Below are 23860 nucleotides of genomic sequence, written 5' to 3'. Positions count from 1 at the left end.
CTGCTAAGTCTTTCTGTTCCACACTGATTGGTAGAGCTCAATGCTGCGTGAGAAGGAGGACAAGGGGTGATGTATATATGCCTTATGCACAGTACCCTACAAGCAGCTGCAGCCCAGATGTTCCTGAGGAGCCAGATACATTATTAAAAGTGCATTCCAGTCACTTGACATCAGGGATGAATGGCATGCGTTAGTGAATGCCATGAACACTTCAGAGAAGGAAACTACATGTTCTGGCCAGTTATTAATGAAAATTGTCCTCGCTGTATTGAGACTTGTAGGAGTGGTTAAGGGTGCTGAACCAGAACATGTATCTTTACAGGTGTCCTATAGGTGTCCTTGGAGCCTGTTCTGTAGCTTACCTGTACATTGGCCTCTGTAAAATAGTTAGTTCTAGGGACCAAGTTTGATCAACCTTGAGAACATAATTTCTGTGCTGGGACCTGTACATATTTTGCCAAGTTGTAGACTCCCGATCTAGCTTTTAGGCTGACCCTGACTTTGGAAGGTCATTCAGCTCATCTGGCCATTTGAAATGGATCAAATCTGAGTCCTGGTCCCTCCTTGGCATACTTAAGCAGTTTGAGCCCTGGTGGTTATTGATTGAGATGTTCTGTTTCAGTTTGACTTTTACTTCTTTGAGACAGAGTCTCATGACATAGACTAAGCTGCCCTCAAACAAATCAAGCGATTCTCCTGCCTCTGTCTCCTGTAAGTGTTAGGACTCTAAACATGTGCTACCAAGCCCAGCCAACTGACTGTCTTTCTTTTATCTCTCTGCTGTAACTAGATCAAGTGAGGGGCTGAGAGATGGCTCTGGTTCAGAGCACTTACTCTTCCAGAGATCCTGAGTCCAGTTTCCATCACCATATTGGGTGGCTTACAACCAACTGTAACTCCAGTTCCAGGGCATCTGATCCTTTCCTCTGACCTCTACAAATGCACATACACATGGAACCACCCCACCCCCATGCACAGACTATCATTCATACATCTAAATAAAAATGGGTCAGGGAGAAGGAGATAGACCGATAAACTGACATTGCTTCCTATATCTAAACTTTGCTCTTCTAACCAGAGCTGGGTATGGTCCCTTCTCACTGTTCTCCTCAAGGGGAATAATGGCATCTGAGTGTCTGTGGAGCCCTCTGTCAGGGGCCATTTCCCAGCTGACATCCTGAGGAAGGGGTGTTCTTAACGACCTCCAGGTGCTTGGGAGGAACTCTTCAACACTTCCACCTTTGATTCTGCTAACTGACAGAAAAACCTGCTTTGAACCCTGTGCTATATAGATAATGTAAGTAGGGACTGGAGGGATGGCTCATCAGTTAAGAGCACTTGTTGCTCTTGCAGAGAGCCCAGGTTCAGTCCCTAACACCCACATGGTGGCTCACAACTACCGGTAACTCAATAAGTAAATCTAATTTTTAAAAAAGTGAATTGGTTAAGTGCTATTAGCATCTCTGAACTTGACATAGATCAAGTATATAATAGATTCTGAAGAATGCTTTGATAATATAATATGAGGTTAACACTGAAGAGGAAATATACCACCATGTTGGTAACATCACCTTACCTAGTAAGTCCTTATAAATTGTTCTTCCATTGGGGAGGTAGTTCCCACTTTTGTTTGGAGTAAGATCATTTATTTGACTCAGAAGAACCTCGAAGAAAATAAAACCTTATTTTGTTGAGTTTTGAGATATATTTCTGTCTTTGTTGTTTGGAGTTGAGGGAGGGTGATTGAGGCAGGGTCTTATGTAACCCAGGGCTAGGCTTTTACTGGATATGTAGCTGAGGATGACCTTCAACTTCTCTTGCTTCCACTTCCCAAGTAAGAATATAATTGTACACAATCACACCCAATTCCTTTCCTTCTTCTATAAGCAAAATATAAACTTGCTATATTATTCTTGCCATATGAACATGACAGATTACTAGATTTCTTTAGTTTGTGTAGGAGTGGGTGAGGTGGAGTTGGGATGGTGGTGGATGTGTGCACATTCGTGTGGAAGCCAAGCAGTAGACATCAAGTGAGTGTCTTCTCAGTCATTGTCCATCTTAGGGCTTGTTTTTTTAATCCAAAAAATCTTAAAATTATGATTGTGAGGGTTTACATGTGCACATTTAACATGACATGATGTGAAATGTTATAAAACAGGCCTTGGGAATCATTTCTCCCCAACCATGTAGACTCTAGAGACAGAACTCAAGATTACCAGATAGCAAGTGATTTTAGTGTTGATCTCTCTCTCTCTCTCTCTCTCTCTCTCTCTGTCTCTCTCTCTGGAGACAGTGTATCTCACTGTATCTGGAGTTTTTGGAGTACTGGCTTGCCCACCCTGCCAAGTTCTCCATATCCCTATCCCCCAGCATTGAAGCTCTTATGTGCTGTGTCTGACTTTGTTTCATAGGTACTGGAGGGTCCCAACAGACACTTTACCCACTGAATCATTTCTTCTTCCCTGCTAGATTTCTTTAATTTCCCAAAACATAATAAAAATTTTACAATAGGAAAAGTTACATATAAAGCAATCTGTAAATACAATATATATCTGAATTCATGTGCTCTTATTTAATACTCTTCAAAATTTCTAATATAAAAGCAAGCATTCCAGAAATCTAAATTTGCGTCATTCTTTAAGAAGACAAAAAATAGATCTCTGTGAGTTCGAGACCAGCCTGGTCTACAGAGCTAGTTCCAGGACAGGCTCCAAAGCCACAGAGAAACCCTGTCTCAAAAAAACCAAAAAAAAAAAAAAAAAAAAAAAGACAAAAAATAGACTTTAGTGTATAAATTTCTCCTGATTTCTTGTTTAACAAGTCCTTTAATCTATTGGATACTAAATAGAATATTGAGTATGAAGGATGCAAGTCAGTCTCGCCTTGCTGAAAGACAAGCAGTAGCCTGTGAGCCTGGCAGACTCTGTTGGGGCTGTTGTTTTAGGTGCTTCTGGAGTTGGTGAGGGTTATTTGTTGGACAAAGGATCTTATTCTGTATCCTAGATGATCTTGAACTCATGCCATTCTTCCTGCCTCAGCCTCCTGTGTGCTGCTATGATGTGATTCACTACCACACTTGGCTGAGATGATAAAGACTGAATGACACTTTTCTTTCATTCTTAACTTTCTCTGCCATTCATTTCCTTGGTTTTCTGTACATTTATGAAGAAATTAGTCTATACTTTGAAATTACTAAATGGAAAAGTTATTCAAAGAGGCACATAATTATTGTTTAGAAGTATGTTGTTCAACCAGAAATTATTTGAACAGTGATCTCTTTAGTCCACAGATTTGTAAGTTTGTTTTTTTGTGTTTTAATAAACATTTTGCCAAAGGTAATATTGCATTGAATCCTGAGTGGAGCTATTTTGGTGAAGTGGGGTTTGAGCCAAGGCTGTGTGTGTTCAGTGCCCACAGGAACACATCTCTATACTTCTCATTCGTGATTAGAAAGCCAGAGTTCAGGGAGCTAGGTCTCCAGTTCCTTACATAGTGTGTGTCTGCTACTCTTTTGCCTTGGTATGGGCCTGTCATTTCTGTATAGGAGACGGAATGATGAAATGAAGCATTAGAAACAGCAGTGGAACCAAAAGCACCTTGAAATAGCCCAAAGTTTCCATCAGGGAAAAACTTTTTATAATTACTTGGAGGCTTCTGTTCCTCTCTCTCTTTCCTTTATTTCCTCAGATTTTAAATTTTAATTTAATTTTTTTTTTCTTTGAGACAGGGTTTCTCTGTAGCTTTGAAGCCTATCCTGGATCTAGCTCTTGTATACCAGACTGGCCTTGAACTTACAGAGATCCGCCTGCCTCTGCCTCAACTACCGCCTGGCTTAAATTTTAATTTAATTTTTTTAAATAAATCTTTATTTACTTATTAATATACAGTGTTATGCTTGTAGGACAGAAGAGGGCACCAGACCTCATTACAGATGGTTATGAGCCACTATGTGGTTGCTGGGAATTGAACTCAGGACCTCTGGAAGAGCAGTCAGTGCTCTTAACCTCTGAGCCATAGCTCCAGCCCCCTTAATTTAATTTTTAAAAGTTAAGTGTTTGATATATACTTTTTGGTATCAGAATATGCCAGCTTCAGGAACCATCACTGTTTTGTTTTTGTTTTTATTCTATAGAAAATTTCTCCTTTCTGACTTTTGCCTTAAACAAAACGTCTCAAATGTACTATAAATTACTTAAAGTAGTTTCTAGTTACTGTCTCTCTAAGTAAGAACCACTTTTAAAACTTTTTGGTATGTATGTGATATAACCATATTCATGTGTGTCGGTACTCTTTGTGTATGTGGTCTGTTTGTCTGTACACCTCTTACTCTGTGTGCAGGTGTTCTTGTGCATATAGATGTATATGCATTCTTGTGCATATAGATGTATATGCATGTGTGTGAGCCTACATGTGAAGACTAGAAGATAGCCTCATGTGTTTCCCAGGAGCCATCACTTTGGTCTTTCATTTGACCTAAAACTCAACGAAGTGGACTAGGCTGATTGACCAGAGAACCCCAGGGACCAACCTGTCTCTGTTTCTCCAGCAGTAGGGCCACAACCATGTGTCATCACACCCAGTTTTTTTGAACTTGGGTCCTTCTTACTAGCAAGGCAAGTTGACTAAGCCACCTCCTCCATTATGTGGCTGATACATATTTCACATGTTATATATAGTACAGTTTGTTCATAGCTTTATTATTTTAAACTAGAAAGGTATTTTTCATTCCTTTCTTTCTTTCTTTCTTTTTTGAGACAAGGTTTCTCGGTGTATCTCTGACTGTCCTGGCACTCCATAGACCAGGCTGCCTCCAACTCATAGAGATCTGCCTGCCTCTGCCTCCCGAGGGTTGGGATGTGCCACTACCATCCAGCTGAAAGATGCTTTATAAAGCTTCTTTTATTCCATTTATTTAAGTACTTATTCACTTGTCTGTCCATCCATCCATCCATCCATCCATCCATCTATGGTATGTGTATATGTGCCACAGCACTATGAGGTTAAAGGACAACTTTTGGAAGTCAGTTCTCTCCTCCCACCATGTGGGTCTCAGGGAGTGAACTCAGATTGTCAGGCTCGGCTGGAAGAACCTTTACCTGCAGAGCATGTGGTGACCTCGAAAAGAGTTTTTATTGTTGTTTTAAGTGAAACCATTTGTGGTGGTGCATTCTTATAATGGCAACACTTAAGACAGATGTAAGAGGATTGCAGCAAGTTCCGGCCAGTCTCCTCTATAGTAAGTTCAGGCCAACAAGGGCTACATAGTAAAACCTTACCTCAGAAAATGAGAAATCAAAAATATTAATATGATCATCCATAAGTATGTGAAGAGGATATGTTCTAGAACCTCCACAGGTACCAGAATCTTCAGATAGCATGTAAAATGACATACCACACTTAAACATAAATACTGTGTAAATACTGAAAAGTCTGTACATATCCAATACAAGAACATTTTTAAGTAGTGAAATTCAAAAATAAAAATAACTGCTAGTTGATTTATCGTTTAACCCATTAATTCAAGTAGTTTACAAACTTAGTTTGACCTCAGGTTATCAACATGCAGGTAGAAAGTATCTTGTTTTGTTTTCCTTTGTGTGTGCGTACGCGTGCGTGTGTGTGCGCGCGTGCATGCCTGTGCACGTGGGTGGTGTGCATATGACTGTGTGTGCATGTGGAGGCCTAAAGTTGATGTCAGTAATTGTCTTCCATCATTCTTCACCTTATGAGATAGGGTCTTAGTCACACCCAGAACTTGTGGTCTGGCTAGTGTTCTTGCCAGCTTGCTTTAGAGATTCTGTGTATCCATCTTCTGAGGCTGATGTACAGATGGGTATTTGGTACTGGAATTCATACTCTGGTCCTCATACCTGTAAAGCAGGCGGGCACTTTGGCAGTTAGCCATTTCCCCAGACCCTGGAAGCATCACTTTGGAAGAGAGGGAAAGACTGTGATTTTTAGTACTTGAAGATTAACATGAAAGACTTGTGGTTGCCACAGAAGGGTCTTGAAAGCGATCGGCATCCATTCATTTAAGAAATGTTGGAGCATCTACTATTTTCCCAGTGACTAGATAGAGAACATTAGAGAAAATAGAATGCACAGAAAGAGTAAGTAGGTGAGATGACGAGAGGGATGTAAATGGAACAGACAAATGAACATGTCGAAATGTGAAATGGTAGAGAAATTAGGGTGAGTTCTAAAAAGCAGGCCGGTGCTTTCTTGTTACATTTCTCTTCTGTTTACAGGCATGCATGTAGGGAATACCGGATTCACAAAGAGCTGGATCATCCTAGAATAGTGAAGCTGTATGATTACTTTTCACTGGACACTGACTCGTAAGTCCTACACCATTTTTCCTTACCTTATTTTCTTGATGTATTAAGTACTCATGGAATGGAGCTTAAATCTGGACCTGGGAAATGTTTTCTAAGTGAACTAAATTTATTAATTTACAGTCAATAGGATATATCTTTTTTAAAGGCTTATTTGTTTATGTATATGAGTGTTCTAGCTACATGTATGCCTTTATGCCATAAGAGCACACCAGATCCCATTATAGGTGGTTAGGTGGTTGTAAGCTACCATGTGGTTGCTGGGACTTGAACTCAGGACCTCTGGAAGAGCAGTCAGTGCCCTTAGCCATGGAGCCACCTCTCCAGCCCCAATTTACAGTCAAATAATCATACATTATTCAGATTTGGGTCAGCCAGACATCTGTTTGGCTAAAGGACAAGGACCCTGTATGCTAGTAAACACTTTATAATTAGATTGATGGGGAGGGATATAAGGTTCATTGTCCACATCTATGTCATAAGTATTTTCACTATGTGCAATTTTAAGGTACCAACTTAAAATAGACTTTATTCTAATATATATACCATGTTATTCACCCATGTAAAGTACACAGTTGAGTGGGTTTTCACGTGTGTCATAGATATACATAGCCATTATCCAAGATCATTTTAGGACATTTTCATTCTCAGAAGAAAGCTGAACCTTTTTACTGTCACTTCTCCATTTTACTTTCCCTCTACTTAAGCAGTACTCTCTGTCACCTTTAGATGTCCTGTTCTAGACTCTTTATGAGTGGAATCATGTATGTGGTGTTTGTGATTTATTAAGGTCCACACTTTTATATTTGTGTGTCAATAGTTCATCCCTTCTTATAGCCAGGTTACATTCTGTTGTATGGGTTTAGTCTTACAAATATTAGCTTCCAGCTTACAAAATTCCTAAAAATGTAGCAGTCAGTCTTTAGGCATTGGTGCTGACATGTCACTAGCAGGTCTAACACGTGTAAACTGTTGAAGAGAACTCTGCCCACTATAAAGACTGATGAATCCCATGAGCCTTAAGTACAACAGTGTTTTGTTACCCTAAAACAAGGATTAATGTGGTACGTGTAAAGACAGCCCATGCTGCAGGTTGGAATGAAGGTTCATGGGCATTTAAAAATTGGGATTTAGATTTTAGGATTGGGAGGGGTCTTAGTGCTCAGCCTTCTTGATGTGTAGACCAATTGTTGGGTATCAGAAAAATGAAATTACTTGTGAGAGACCTTTGGTACTCTTGATAATCCTGTATGTAATATACAGGTCAGTGCACTGCAGAGCCTTTGGACTTATTCAGGTTTACAGATATTTCAGCATTTGGAACCTTTTCAGACCCGCGTCAGGAGAAAGTAAGATAGCTTAGGTCCGACCTTCAGGTGTTCTCTCAGTCTCCCAAGGCAGTGTCCAGGAGTTTTGGTCTATTCACCCAGAAACTCTCAGACAGACAGCCCATGTGTAGAGATATATCCAGGAAATTCCATGTTTCCTGTGGAAACAATACTTGCTTGTCCTTTCTCCTACATGCTCAAACTTTTCCCTTCTCACTTAAGGAGCCTTTGCATACTGTATCCTTGTTGTGTCATAGGTAGAGCTCAGAACATAGTGTACTTAGATACCAAGGGTGAGAGCCCTGGTCAAGTCTCCAGTCTGCTGTTACTATTTTGCTTTCAGTAGATTCCTTGAATACTAACTAGATAGACTCTCCTATGAAGAATAAATACTAAAACTATTTTGAAAATAAATATAATGACTTGAATTATCTTTTGGTTTGAATTGTATACACATTTCAATGTGATAGTAATTTTCTACTACTCTTATTATGTTTTTCATATTATGTTTTTAGCTCAAACAAGTCAGATTGTTGTTTAGAACATCATTTTGGAGTCATTTAGATGTATAAAGTTAGATTTTATTTCTAACTTGCTTGTGGACCAAAGAATCAATCCACAAGAGTCCAACTCAGATATCAGCATCTCAGTCAGAGAATGAACATTTCAGGTACATGCTCAGGCCAGGTATGGCCTTAATCCCAGCTGGTCTACAGTGCTAGTTCCAGGACAGCTTGGGCTGTTACAGAGAGAAACCCTATCACCCCCCGACCCCAAAGCAACTACATGCTCAAGAGTGTCAGCATGCCTCACAGGTTTCATAAAAAGCATAGTTTATTCATTTCTGAGATTCTGCAAATCTTTGTAGTCCGTTGTAGTGCAGCTTGAAGTTCAGCCTATAGCTGCTCACCGTTTTCCTTCCTTCCTCTGCATCAGGGGTCAGCTGTGTCAGTGGGTGGTCAAGCACACAGTTCTGGTTCTCTTGTGACCTACATTCTCACGGTACCAACTTCCTAGGACCCTGTGGCTTTAGGGCACCTCACCAGACAGTTTGGCTTTAGTATTGAAGTGGTTTTTATTACTGGTTAAGTCCTGACTGATAAACCTGACCTAGTTATTCATCTCTCAGGAATATTCAAGTAATACATCAGTTTGAACATTTCGGAAGATAGGTTCATTGCCTGTAGTGTCAACAGTGGTGTGTAATTTTAAATGGGTGTGTGTGTTGTGTTTTGGCATAAATGAAAGTAAAAGAACCCATACCATATAACAACACATTTGTGTAGTCTTGTGCCAGATACAGTATACAGCCAATTCTTGAGACCTGGGCACTCAGGATTATATAAAACACTTGCAAGGACAGTTGTGTGATGACTGTTTAGTAATGAGTACATGGTATGGGTATGCAGTAGAGGCCCTGCTACAAGGGGATGGCCAGCTCAAACATAGTTCTTATCAGTGTCCTTAATAGAGATAGGCCACAGTGAACTTTGGCACAGTTGATGCCAATGTGGAGATTCCAGAGACTCGTCTGCAAGAGAGCAAGCACTTCTCTTCCTGTGAGCCTGCTGGCAGCTGTTGCTGGCTAGAAGAGTGTTAAGGAACATGGAGGAAAGGAGTGAGATGCTGTGATACCTGAGTCTTTGCTGGCAGTGGTTTAGATAGTTTAATCTGCTCCTTACTCCACTGGTAAATGCTGGTTTATGTGTCTTCAGGTTTTGTACAGTATTAGAATACTGTGAAGGAAACGATCTGGACTTCTACCTGAAACAGCACAAATTAATGTCGGAGAAAGAGGCCCGATCCATTATTATGCAGATTGTGAACGCTTTAAAGTACTTAAATGAAATAAAACCTCCCATCATACACTATGACCTCAAACCAGGTATGCCTAAATTTTAGGAGACATTATTAATAGACTTGTAAGTGTATTGCGTCAAAGAATTTGACAGGAGCCAAGAAGGATGCCTGGGTAGGTGTGGGAAGAAAGGAGTCCTGGCCGCCCAGTGCTGGGTGTAGGTGGTGGGTGGGTGGGTTGTATTAAATTCTCTGGAGAAACAATGCCTTTGTGTGCTGAACCAGGAAAACCCATGATGTCATTTAGAAACAGCTGTTTTTGCAAGTTCTGTTTTGTTTTCCCATTGCTCACACTGTGAAGCAGTTCCTTTGTCTCAGGTCTCCCTGATATGAACACGTATGCCTCATTTCCTTAAGTCCCAGCAGTTTTCCATCTTTTTAAATTATCATTTAACTTTGTAGTCATCAGGAAAAAGCAAAGAGCTTTTTTGTCTCTTATTTTTTGTTATCTTCAGCTGGCGTTTTTTGTTGTTGTTGGTTTTGGTTATGTATGTCTTGTGTAAATGGCTGTCAAGTCGAATGTGAGTATTAAGAACCTAGTTCCTGTCGTCTCCTTGGGCAGGGCTGTGGAAGCTCTTCTGGTAATTGTGTACAAAAGCTCACCACTCACTGCCCTTTATGTTGTGTTCTGACATAATTGACATATCCGGAAAATCATTTATAGTAAAGTGATTTTGTTTGAGAGATGGCTGCAATCACTGAAGTCACCACATTTTCCTGCCATAGGAGCAGGTGGCGCTGTGGCACCATGTTTTGTTCCCAAGCGTATTTTCTTTGTATCTCCTCCACCCGTACCTCCCTGACATTGCTAGTCTAAGCTTGCTAGCCCAAAGAGCACATAGACGTTCATGTGAAATTTTCCCACCTTTTTTTTTTTAAACCAAACTGTATAAGTGATGATTTTACTTTGGCAAGTCATTTTTATTTCCAGTGCCTAGAGTGGGTTTTGGCACGTTAAACAGGCAATTCTTAGAAAATAGAAGTTTCTGGTAGACACTGAGGATTCTCCTTGTGTCCAGAGTTAGATTTACTTTATTCCGAAGGTTTAGTGTTCACATGTTCCCTTCTTACGTGTCTTTTTTCTTAATAAAGAAGTCTGTTTATTCATGAAGTTTTTTTTTTTTTATCTTTTTAGGTAATATCCTTTTAGTAAATGGTACAGCATGTGGAGAGATAAAGATTACAGATTTTGGTCTTTCCAAGATCATGGATGATGATAGCTACAATTCAGTGGATGGCATGGAACTAACGTCACAAGGTGCTGGTACTTATTGGTAGGTATCCAGATCTGCCAAGTTGGCGGGTGGGTATGTGGTTCTATTGGATTGATTCCATGGTGATTAATCCTTAATCCTATGTAGTCTGCTAAAACCAAAATACCTTGTCTTTTTTAGCAGTTTGACTTTTTGTATTAATTTGTACTGTTTTCTTTCTGTTCTTAAACCCTTGAGAAAGCGCTGTATATTCTGGCCTTTGGAGTTGTGTATGTCTTACCCAGTGCTGGCCGTACAAGCCAGTAGAGACCAAGGTTGTTTATGTGTCTAAAAGAATGGCCCTGAATTCTTTAATTCAAGTTCAAGTAGAGCCCTTTCCTTGTGTTGATAAGATGAGGCATTTGTGTGTAGATGAGCAACTGTCAAGTCAAGAATTAAGGAGTTGTGAAGATCAGGATGGGAACAAAAATAAAGTAAATCCATGGTATTTCATAAAATCTCCATTTGAAAAGTGAGCACAGTTGAACAGAATTGTATGCATGTCTGTTAGCCATCTCATTCTGAGGTGCTTACACCATATTCTGCTTTAAGTGATTAACTTAGAGATGTCTCCATAGCACTACAGGAGAGGTAGGTAACATGCCCTTGTAGCCCAGCCTCAGAAGACCCTGAGTTTAGAATTTTGTCTAGGAACAGGGAACTCTATGAGGAAGCAGATGAAAGAGGCATGCCATTCAGACCATGAGGAATGACCCTGTTCTCCTTAGCTGAGCCTGCTGTTAGGTGGGCAGTGGACTGCTTTCTGTTGCTCCGTGTGCTTGTGGAAATGGTATCTATAGTCAAGAGTCAGTCCTTAAATTAAAACTTTGAAATTCTAGGTTTAAAATAGAAGTTATATTTATAGTGTTTACTCACTATAGTGGTTATTATGGAGTAGTCTCCCTGTCACTAAGCGACACAAAAATTATATACAGTTGGTAGTTTGGGGGAAGAGGTTTGTACCTCTATTATATGAGTTCTGTTGGCAGAAGGTTCCCTGTTCTGGTAGTCATTCTCGAATTAACAACTCAGAATCTTAATACTAATTACTTAGGCTTGTTACTAACTAGCTCTTGCATTTTAAGTTAACCCGTATTTGTTATTTATGTTCTGCCACATGGCAGTACTTTTATTAGTATGACACATTCATCTCCTGCTCCTTCTGTCTGACTGGGTACTTCAGACTCTACCCTTCTTCCCAGAATTCTCCTAGTCTGACTCTCCTGCCCAGTCTCTCCTACCTAGCTATTGGCCTGTCAGCTTCTTAATTAAACCAATAGCGGCATAATTTGCACAATGTACAGAAGGATTACTCCACAGGAAAGTTCATTGGGATTTTGAATTTTATGCTTGTAAGTTTGTTCTTTTAAAAAAAATTGTTCTCAGTCTGTCTCACATACTCTTTTCCTCACGTTTAAATAGCTATTAAAAAATAATAAAATATGCTGAATATAGTAATGTGCACTTTAATCCCAGCACTGGGAGATAGAAGCAGATAGATCTCCATGAATATAAGATCAGCCTGGTTTACATAGTGAGCTTCAGGTTATCCAGGCTACAGAGACCCTGAGACCCTGTCTCAAGAAAAAAGGAAAAAAAGAAAAAGAAAAAAAAAGAGGAAAACAAAACGATGATGATGATGTATTGTGTCATTGCTGTCTGGTACTATTTTTGCTAATCTGTAGAAATTCAGAAATTAAAGTTTCAATAAAAATCATATAATGTTTTCCCCCAAAGTAGCTTATTAGATGATGTAGAGAGCCACTACTTGGCCATTGAAAATATGGTTACTTGATTGTTTGAGTGTTCTTTCTACTTTAGTTATATTTGAGTATTTTCTATAACAAAAAGTAAAATAAATGAGCTGGCTGTAGTGGCACACACCTTTAATCCCAGCACTCAGGAGGCAGAAGTAAATGGTTTTTTCTATGAGTTTGTGGCCAGTTTGGTCTACATAATAGTTTCAGGATAGCCAGGGCTATGTAGAAAGACCCTGTCTCAAAACAAAACAACACCAAAAAACCCACCAAAACAAAACAAAAGTTTAATAACTAAGTAAATGAAAGATAGAGCGTTCTGAGACTATTAAATTTTATCAGTTTCTATAAAGGTTTTGTTTTGTTTTATTTTGGGGTCGGGGGTTCTCTGTGTAATAGTCCTGGTTGTCCTGGAACTTGCTCAGTAGACCATGCTGGCCTCAAACTCAGAGATCTGCCTGCCTCAAGTGCTGGTATTAAAGGCATGTGCCACCACTGCCCGGCTGCATAACTTTCTTTTTTTTTTTTTTTGGTTTTTTTTGTTTGTTTGTTTGTTTGTTTTTGTTTTTCGAGACAGGGTTTCTCTGTGGTTTTGGAGCCTATCCTGGAACTAGCTATTGTAGACCAGGCTGGTCTCGAACTCACAGAGATCCGCCTGCCTCTGCCTCCCGAGTGCTGGGATTAAAGGCGTGCGCCACCACCGCCCGGCTCCAACTGCATAACTTTTTAAAGTGTGTACTGGTAATAATGGTGTCATAATCACCAGCCTCAATATGTTATTTTTTTAGGATGATGACCCAGAGAGATAAAAGTAGCCTGGGGAGTAGGTTTAGAACATTTTAAATAAGGCATTGTGGGTTTTAGCTATTCCAGAATTCTGCATTAAAATACGTGAGCTGGGGGTTTTGAGAGATGGCTTAGTGGTTCAGACTGCTTTCACTGCTAGCTTGAGGACCTGAGTTAGGATTCCAGTGATAGCAGGTGTGGTGGCACATGCCTTTAATCCCAGCCCTTAAGGCAGAAGCGATGAGTTTGATGCCAGCCTGGTCTACATAGCCAGTTCTAGGTCAGACAAGGCTACACAGTGAGACCACATCGCCTCATAAGAAGTGTGGGAGGAAGAGTAAGTGATAGAGCAGGACTGTGATAGTCAGTCGCCTGTCAGTACACAAGTGCATGTCCCTGCATAGATAGGCTTGTATCAACACCATACACATATCCCAACGCGTGCAAGATAAATGAGTAGGGCGTGGAGGTGCATTCCTTTCATTGCAACCCCCAGAAAGCTGAGGCAGGAGAATCGAAGGGCTGCCTGTGCTACAAAGTGAGACCCTGTCTCAAAACAGACAAAATCAGAAGCAAACAAGAGCTCACATTATGCTTTGAGCATCGTCTCTGAGCTCCATGTCTGCTGTATGAGGGCTGGTGCTGTGATGAAAATGCAGCATGCTTGTTGGCACCGCTTGTTGTCATAGGCCTGTCTTCCTCAGTCCTCCCAAAGCTCTTGGCAGGAAATGAGAATATTTACTGTTGTATTATTTGTATGGAAAAACTAGTTTATTTCTTCATTTATGATGGAGAAACTGAATCTGAGTTGTTTTACCAAGCATGTCAAGTTGAAGTATCTTTTACACTCTATAATTTTTTTTTCAAGATAGGGTTTCTTTGTATACCCCTGGGTGTCCTGTAGATCAGGCTGACTTCAAATTCAGAGAGATCTGCCTGCCTCTACTGGGTTTAAAGGCGTGTGCCACCACTGCCTGGCTACATTCTTAAAAATCTTAACAAATTACCACTCTGCCCGTTGAATGAGTTCACCACTCCTGTTCTTCCCTGCCACCTTTCAGGGTGTGGGGGAGAGAATACATTTCAGTGGTCATTTTTAGAATCAAAGTTATGTTTGTTATTTATGCAGAACCATATTTAAGTTGTTGTGTATTAAAGAACTGGCAACTGTGAAATCAAAGGTCCAGGAAAGTTTGAGTACTGCTTGGAAGAGCTGTTCTTAAATTTTTTTTCCTTCTGTTTACATTTTTTTATTTCCTTGCCCCTCTCTTCTTCCTTCATAGGCTATTTTGTTTATTGCAATTTTTAAGGTAGTTTGTTTGTTCTGTGTTTTGCTTTGGTACTGGCAATCCAACCCACAACCCCACAGCCACTGATCTACACCTTCAGCGTGTGTTGAGCTAAAGTATTCATTGTGAAATAGTCTCGCTCTGGGTTCCAGATGTCTGCCATGTAAAAGACAAGCTTGACAGGGATGGTAGACGAATAAAGAATTTCAGTTTATATTTTTATACCAGGACCACAGCAGGGACCACGTAAAAGATTTTCCATAGGCTGGGCTTTACTGGCCCAAGTCTACAGAAACTCATCTATCACAGTGGCTCTCAACCTGTGGTCGTGACCCTTTCACAGGGGTTGTTTAAGACCATCAGAAAACACAGATGTTTATGTTACAATTCATAACAGCAGCAAAATTATAATTATCAAGTGGCAACAAAATAATTTTATGGTTGAGGTCACCACAACATGAGGTATTAAAGGTTGCAGTGTTAAGAAGATTGAGAACCAGTGCTCTATTATCTTTAGAATTCTGCCTTCCAGCTGAGCTGTGGCTAGGATTCTAAGCATATTTATTTGGTTTCCTAAATGCTCAGAGGTTCTTACCTTCCACCCCATTCAATTTGTTGTAACCCGCTGTCCCCTAGATTCTTCAGAGACCAGTGGTGGGGAGAGAAGGAATTTAGATAAGGGTCTTTATGTGGTTTTACTATACTAATTGTTAATCTTTCAGCAAGCTATCTCGCCCTTAATGTGGAAAAATAAAACATTTTCTGTTAACTTGGACTTTAATGTCTCTCTGGATTTTATATTGAATTATTTCTGGTAGAGGTTTCCAAAAGAAGCTGCTCTCAGAGATCTCTAGGTCCTGAATGCACTTAGGACTTTAAAACAGATTCAATATTCAGCAACCCCAAAAAATTGATTTTAGGAAAGTCTAAGTATAGAAGGCTGGAGAGATGGCTCAGCAGTTAAGAGCACTGACTGTTCTTCCAGAGGTCCTGAGTTCAAGTCCAAGCAACCACTTGATGGCTCACAACCATCTATAATGAAATCTGGCACCCTCTTCGGGCCTGCAGGCTATATGTAGCAGAACCCTGAATACATAGTAAATAATTCTTTTTTAAAAAAAAAAAAAAAAGAAAGAAAGAAGGGGCTGGAGAGATAGCTCAGCGGTTAAGGGCATTGCCTGCTCTTCCAAAGGTCCTGAATTCAATTCCCAGCAACCACATGGTGGCTCACAACCATCTGTAATGAGGTCTGGTGCCCTCTTCTGGCCTTCAAGCATACATGCAGAAAGAATATAATAAATAATTTTGAAAAGAAAAGTCTATGTATTGTGGGCTGAGTGGAGTGTGTAGTTCAATGGTAGAACATTTCATTCCATGCATGAGACCGTTGTGTGGTCCCCATTTTTAAAACACTACGACAACAAAGTGGTGAATGACACTTGGAGTCGGCACAAGCCTGATAAAGGAAGCAGGGAGTGAGCTTAGTGAAACTAGAGAGGATATTTATGTCTCCATAAATGAGAAATAAGCCGGGCGGTAGTGGTGCAGGCCTTTAATCCCAGCACTCAGAAGGCAGAGGTAGGTGGATCTTTGTCAGTTTGAGGCCAGCCTGGTCTACAGAGCTAGTTCCAGAACAAACAGGGCTACACAGAGAAACCTTGTCTTGAAAAACAAAACAACAACAAAAATTGAGAAATAAAATACTTTAATGCCATATAAAGAGCCTCCATAAGTTCAAGTGTCCTTTTGTTTACTTGTGTGTATATATAGATATATAAATATATGTATATATTTAAGATTTATTTATTTATTATATATACAGTGTTCTGTCTGCATGGATATCTGCAGGCCAAAAGAGGGCATCTTATCACAGATGATTGTAAGCCACCATGTGGTTGCTGGGAATTGAAAGCAGGACCTTTAGAAGAGCAGGCAGTGCTCTTAACTATGGAGTCATGTCTCCAGCCCCTACTTGTATATATTTCTAAGCTGATGGTTGAAACTGGAATGTTTAATTTTTATATACACAGACAAACGTACATTTTTATGCAATCACACTTGTTTATTTTTTTGTTTTTTGGGTTTCTTTGAGAGACAAGGTCTCTTTCCTCAGCCCTAGCTGTTCTGGTAGTCACTACTCAGAGAGATCCATCTGTGCCTCTGCCTATGCTATAATTAAAGGTGTGCATCGCCATGCCTGCCTAAGTGTTATATTTTTAACAAGGTCCTTTATTTTGCTTTTTTGTGTATGGCTTGAGTTATATATTCATTTTCCTGAGTGTTTTTTATTTCTGTTTTCTCCTAGGTATTTACCACCGGAGTGTTTTGTGGTTGGGAAAGAGCCACCAAAGATCTCAAATAAAGTTGACGTCTGGTCAGTGGGTGTGATCTTCTACCAGTGTCTTTATGGGAGGAAGGTGAGGAGGAAGGCAGTGCAGCAGCCTGTGGCCATGTCCACCCCCTCGGTGTGGATTCTTCTTTGCAGTTAATCACTGGGATCCTGCAAGTACTGGTTTCAAGAAAATGCAGGGTTCTCAGTAACTAGAAATTCCAGGCTGGAGAGCATTTACTGAATTCTCCCAAGCCATCAGAGGCATGCATGTTGCTGTTCTTAAAAATGAGACATTTTGACTCTGATATGTGTGTGAACTCAGGGTGGTTTGGTTTGTTTATTGGTTGATTTTTATTTTGAGAGGTTTTGCTTTATAGCCGTGGTTGGTCTGTATATAGTCCAGGCTGACCTCAGAGTCAAGGCAATCCCCCTGCCTCAGCCTTTTGAGTGCTGAGATTATATCAATATTTGTCTGGAAATCATTTAATAATTAAACAATCTGCCCAAGATCCATTCTCAAAGTTATAATAAGATCTGAAACTTGAAAAATTCCTAGATTTTATTTTTAACCACCTCATCAGATAAGCTGGTGTGAATAAAAATATACCATACTCTTGTGTATGCTCTGAAGGCTGGAAGTCCACCTCAGATCTGTCCTTAGTACAGAAAATCTCTCATTGAACCCAACTCAGCTAGACAAGCTGGCCAGCAAAGTCGCACATTCTGCTGGCCCAGTCTATCCTGTGCTAGGAGTCCAGGTACATGCTGCTACAACTGGCTCTTTTATGTGGGTGCTGGGGATCAGACTCAGGTTCTTGTTTTTTTATAGTAAGTACTTTATCCCTCGCCCCAGGCCCCCTATACTTTTTTTGTTTGTTGGTATTGTTTTGTTTTGTTTGTTTTGTTGAACTGGTCTCACTTCATAGCCCTGGCTAATCTGGAACTCTCTATGTTTAGATCAAGCTGGCCTCAAATTCACAGAGATTGTCCTATCTCTGCTTCCTGAGTGAGCACTGAGATTAAAGGAATGAATCACCATGTCTGGCAAAGATTAATTTTATTATTTATTTATTTATTTGTGTGTATGTGACTGTCTGTCTGTCTGAGTACATGAGTGTGTTTGCCCGTGGATACTGGAAGAGGGTGTCAGATACTCTGCTAGTTTGCTTTCTATTGCTCTGATAAACACCATGACAAATAAACAACAAAAATAGCAACAACAGGAGGGGGTGTTTGGCTTATGTATCCGATCACAAACCACCACTGAAGAGAAGTCAGGGCAGGAATCATAGGGGAGTGCTGCTTACTAGTTTGCACTTCGTGGCTGGCTCAACTTGCTTGCTTTTATCAGCCAGGACTACCTTCCCAGGGTGACATTGTCCACAGTGGAGTGGGCCCTTCCATGTCAATCTAGATTCAGGAAAATGCCCCACTGACTTCTCCACAGACAGTCTGATGGAGGCAGTTAAGGTTCCCAGATGACTCCAGCTTGTATTAAGTTGACACAGAACTAAGCAGCACAGAAACCTACGCCAGATTTATGAGAGGTTGTGAGTTGATTGACAGAGGCATTGGGAGCCAAACTGGGGTTCTCCACAAGAGAAGATAGTGCTCTTAGCTGCTGAGCCGTCTCCCTCTTTGTGTGTATGCGCACACACGTGCTGAGAAGGTGGTGTCAGAAAGTATCCCTTGGCCAAGTATGGTAATTCATACCTTTAATTCCAATATTTGGGAGTCTGAGGCAGGAAGACAAATGGGAGTTTTGTAGCTCCTGTGAACTCTTAATATTTTGATGAGATTTCCAGACCAAACTCTTAACACAGACAACGCCTTCCTGTTTAACCTCTTGCTCTTTCTTTATCTGCCTCTCCAAAACAAGAAAACTATGCAGAACTAGTGGAGCATAGTTATTTTGTGCACTGTCTAAGTGTTGAGTTGTTGCTAATATTATAGGCATTATCGTAAGCTTGAACCTGTTTTTAAAAGTTTATCAGGAACTTGAAGCATAGTTAAAACCCCTAAGTGGTCTCAGCACTTTTTTGTTTGTTTTGTTTGTTAGGTTTTGTTTCTTGAGGTGGGATCTTGTTATGTAGTCCAGACTGGCCTAGAGCTCACTGTGTAGCCTTCACAGGCTTTAAAGTCACAGTGATTCTCCTGTGTCAGCTTTCAGAGTGATGAGATTGTAGGTGAGAATCACCACTCCATCCCTCGTACTGGGGGTGAGGGAAATTTTTAGCATTTTTTTTAGATTTACTTTATTTACTTGAGTGTTTTTTCTGCGTGTATGTGTTCAGAAGAGGGCATTGGATCCCCTGAAGCTGGAGCTGCAGATATTTGTGAACCTCCATGTAGGTGCTGGGAACAAACCCCAGTCCTTTGCAAGAATAGCCAGTGTTCTCAGTTGCTGCACATCTCCAGCCTCCCTTGATTTCTTTTTCAGTCCGTTTTTAGTGCACCTCTTGGGTTGGCTGGCACATAGACAAGTGTAGTCACCTAAGATGTGATTCAGAGTTCAAGAGGCTGCTCATTTGTCTGCTGAATCTTTCTTTGCTGTGCTGTGAGGAAAGCTAGAGATAGGAGAAACTGCCTCTAGTTCCTGTTCTGCCTTGGCCTGGCCTTTAAGCTTTGGACCTTCCCCATTAAAGTCAAAGGTGAGAGTTAAAGGAGAGCATCCCCAGAGTGTGGAGACTTCTGTAGTGCTGAATTGTGTAACCAGAGGCCAACCTTTGTTTATTTTGTTTTTATTTTACAGCCTTTTGGCCATAATCAGTCCCAGCAAGATATTCTACAAGAAAATACTATTCTTAAAGCTACTGAAGTACAGTTCCCGCCAAAGCCAGTAGTCACACCTGAAGCAAAGGTAAGCTTGATTCATTGGCCAACGGAAATGGCTGGCTGCCAGTGTCGGTTCTTAGGGTGGTAGTAACTGAATTGTTAAATGTGAAATTCTGGCATTATTAGGCAGCATAATGGGGACATATTACTATTCTTAAGAACAGTGAGTAGAAGAAGATTGCTTATAATCTGCCCACCTCATCCCCAGGTTCAGCAAAAGGAATTTTCACAAGCAGATTGTAATTCACAATGGCTGTGTGAAACAGGACAGGGAAGGATAGGTAGACTCCAGTAGAGTTAGACCTGCAGATGTGTAATAGGAAGGATACCCAGTTTCATGCCTGTCAGGGAGGCTGGCCTGTCTGGGAAGCTAAGACTTAAATAGGAGAAATGAAGTAGGAGTACTAAGGTGGAAAGGTAATAGCTCCTCTCCGTTTTTTATGGCATGGTTAGGGTAGATCTCGATGATGAAATGCTATTTGATCAGTAGCTTGAACAATGTGTACGGCGGAGCCATGTGTAGATTTGAGGGAAGTGTGCTCTGCAGAGAAGGAAAGAGAATTGTAGAAGGGGGCAGAACCATTGTGAAATGGGGAGAGGCAGGAGACCATGGTGTGATCATGGCAACTGTGTGGGCCAGTTTTAAGAGCCTGTTCCAGCAGCTCTGTAGAGACATCACATTTGTTTGATCATGTTACAACCTACGAGAATCTGTTAAAACTCTAGGCTTGTGTATTTTACTAGGAAAAGCTCATTTTCAAAGCCAGGAGTTCTTTGTTCATTTCTAGGAATGTCTCTTAGCTTCCAAATACTTCAATCAGGCTTCACCTGTGTCTTCGCTTTTGCAAAGCCAGAATTGCTCTTCTACTTTTATATTTTTTTAATTAAATATGGGGGAAAAAATCACTTTTTATGTTTTAGATTTTTTTTTTGTAAATAAACCTACTGTTTTTTTTTCTTTTTTTTTTTTTTTAATCTATGCTGAAGTCTAATTGCCAGGCCATTTGCTTAATGGGTAAGCATTCTACCTCTGAGCTCTATCCAGAGATAGATTTTACTTTTTAAAGCAGTTTTAGGTTCAGGTTTGTAACAAAATAGAGCATGAAGAACATAGTTTCGATATATGTTCTCTCCCTGCTCTATAACCTCTCCTGTCAACATGCCATCCTCAGGCTAGGGTGTGTCGTCATCTGTGAGGCTGCCACACATCATTATCAGCTTACTATGAATGCAGACTTGTGATAAATACGATGTTTTAGACTTTAAAACTGATTCATTGGGGCTAAGGATATAACTAAGTTGATAGAGTGCTTGCCTGGCATGCGCAAAGCCCTGGGTTCCATCCCTTGCACTGCATAAAGCACATGTAGTTGGGTACACATGTGTAATCCTACCACTCTGGATGTGGAGGTGAGAGGATCACAAGTTCAGGGTCACCCTTAGCTACATACTGAATTTGAGACCATCATGGGATATAGGCTAAAACAAACAAGTTGATTTATTTAAACAAATTGCATTATAAAATTTGAATAAATTGATTTCTCTGATCTAAAAATAAGAAGCCAGAAAAGACTTAAAAGTTTTTTGATAAGAGTCTTCTGACTGGGTGGGAAGGGAACTTCCATTTTGATAGTGTGGTTGAAATCAAATCATGTCTGTAATATTCAACAAACCCCAGTACTGGCATTGGCCCTTGTCTTTTCTGCTCTGCCTGATGGATTTGGGAAGGCTATAAATCTTTTCTGAGGGGATGTTTGTTCTGTCTAGCAGTGGTATGGGTTTCTCAGGTGGTTCCTACTGGTGTACCAGGATTATCTCCTCAGTCTTTTGTATGAAACTTCCTTTTATAGGCATTTATCCGGCGATGCTTGGCCTATCGAAAGGAGGACCGTATCGATGTCCAGCAGCTGGCCTGTGACCCCTACTTGTTGCCTCACATCCGAAAGTCAGTCTCTACAAGTAGCCCTGCTGGAGCTGCTATTGCATCAACCTCTGGGGCATCCAATAACAGTTCTTCGAATTGAGACCAACTCCAAGGCCACAAACTGTTGAGCACACAAAGTGGACACAAGGCATCAGCAGTGGGTTTGGAACATAGTGAATCCGAATGGATTTCATGAAACCTGTACCAGGTGCTTTTATTTCTTGCTTTTTTCCCATCCATAGAGCATGACAGCATCGATTCTCATTGAGGAGAAGCCTTGGGCAGCTCTGGCCAGGCCTCATAGGAGAAGGCCCTGCCCGAGGTTCCGGCGTCAACGGTCACTGTGTGTGGCTGCTCTGAGTGAGGAAAAATTAAAAAGAAAAAACTGGTTCCATGTACTGTGAACTTGAAAACATGCAGACTCAGGGGGTTCCCTGATGCAGTGCTTCAGATGAAGAATGTGGACTTGAAAACACAGACTGGGCTAGTCCAGTGTCTATATTTAAACTTGCTCTTTTCTTTTAATAAAGTTTAGGTGACATCTCCTGAAAAGCTTGTAGCACAGAGGCTCAGCTGGGGATGGTGTTTGACTTCGGAGGAAAAAAGTTGCTATTGCCCATTAAAGGCACTAGAGTTAGTGTTCTATCCCTAAATAATTTCAATTTTTAAAAAACATGCAGCTTCCCTCGCCCCTTTTTTATTTTTGAAAGATTACATTTGGTCATAAAGTGAAACCCGTATTAGCAAGTACGTGGCAATGTTCATTCCAGTCAGATGTGGCTCCCTCCGTCTGGTCTCTCACTGGGGAGGGCTTCCCTCAACTCCCCAGGAGAGATGGAGGGGGACTCTGAGATGCCGGGGCTTTGCCATCGACAAAGTGAGGGGAGAAGACTGCAGCTGGAGGCTCTCTAAGTTTTCGGATATTTCTTCAATTGAACACTTGACGGTTGTCCCTTTTAATTTATTTGAAGTGCTATTTTTTTAAATAAAGGTTCATCTGTCCATGCAGTCAGTCCTCCTGGATTCTCTGAGTAGACAGAAGGCCTGGGGGTGAGGGTGGGGGGGGGGGCAGCTCCTACCCAGGCCTTGCTTGCTCACAGGGTGGGCTGCATTTCTTGTTGACCAGCCACGTGAGCGTTCCCCCTCTTAGGTCTTTGGGGGAGAAAACAGCCTCTCCCAGACATTTGAATTCGGTGAATATGCGCTGGTGTGCGTATCTGAGATGTATGTTCTTCTAACTCACTTTGGTAGATTCATCTAGTGGAATTTAAAAAAAAAATCTCAAGGAATATAGGTATTTCAGGTATGAGCTTTCTTCTGAAGCTTTTTTTTTCTTTCTGAGATGTGTGATCAGCTGAAGATTGAGCTGAAATGGGAGCCGTCTGGCCCCACTGTGCCCTTGGAACAACAGAGCACTCTGCAGGAGAGGGTTGGAGGCCAAGGCCTGCACATGTGGTAGCCAGCTTGGAATGTTACTGACATGTGGCAAGAGGGCCAGCCAGAAATACTTAAAGATGCAGAGTTCAGAGCGGGGGCGGGGAGTCAGGGAGGGCAGAGAGCTCTTAAGCAATTCATGACTCTAGTGCTCTGTACATGTGAAAATGCACCAAGAACACATTTGCTAAGACCCTGTGTGTTTTGTAGTCCTGCCCCACTTTGATCAGAATCAAGTGATCTTAGAGGAAGGCAGAGCATTCCAAACCAAGGGAAGTAGGCAGGTCTTGTCACATGGCATTTTGAAGAATAAGTTAGCTCCTGAGGCTTTGATGTCCCCAGCTTTTAAGACAACTATTTTTTTTTCTTGAAATACAAATTTTGTGTGTACCCCTCACCTGACCCAAGGCCTTACATATGGCCAGGCAAGCAAGCACTCTACAGCTAAACTGCTAGCCTCCCCCTCCCAGTGACTGCCTTCAGGTAGCTAAGCAGAGTGCTCCGCAGTGATGGGATGGTGTCGACGCGTATGAGGAGCGGCTGAAGCAGAAGCCATTTCAGCTAACTCAAAGGAACTCGGTTTGTACCTTTTACCCTTCATCTAGTAATCCTGCAGGTTTTAATGTTTGACTCGGTTTGGGAAAGGATGCTGTTTCTTTAGGTCTTCCCTCACTTCCTGCCCCATTTCCTGTGTTCTTATCAGTGTGTGCCAGGGCTTGCTTTATGG

At 41.0% G+C, this 23860-nt stretch overlaps 1 protein-coding gene across 7 annotated transcripts in view; it reads left to right on the top strand.

Moving 5' to 3' along the window:
• Tlk2 (tousled like kinase 2) overlaps window positions 1-22707 on the top strand; it is a 97821-nt gene extending 75114 nt beyond the window's left edge. For 6 of the 7 annotated variants that reach the window (XM_041635841.1, XM_041635838.1, XM_041635840.1 and 3 more), the window contains 6 exons: window positions 6252-6341; window positions 9382-9551; window positions 10659-10797; window positions 16914-17025; window positions 19693-19800; window positions 21626-22707. In XM_041635841.1, the coding sequence (XP_041491775.1) occupies window positions 6252-6341; window positions 9382-9551; window positions 10659-10797; window positions 16914-17025; window positions 19693-19800; window positions 21626-21799 (793 nt within the window). In that variant the 3' untranslated portion in view covers window positions 21800-22707. The remainder of the gene's footprint in view (window positions 1-6251; window positions 6342-9381; window positions 9552-10658; window positions 10798-16913; window positions 17026-19692; window positions 19801-21625) is intronic. The other variant, XM_041635842.1, reaches the window with a different exon arrangement.
• The last annotated feature ends 1153 nt before the right edge of the window (window positions 22708-23860 follow it).

This window comes from Microtus oregoni, unplaced genomic scaffold (assembly GCF_018167655.1).
Source record: "Microtus oregoni isolate MIOR12 unplaced genomic scaffold, Mior012 000048F_ref0000485, whole genome shotgun sequence".
NCBI lineage: Eukaryota > Metazoa > Chordata > Mammalia > Rodentia > Cricetidae > Microtus > Microtus oregoni.
Note: the sequence above shows the minus strand (reverse complement) of the source record. Positions and strands in the feature narration are given on the sequence as shown.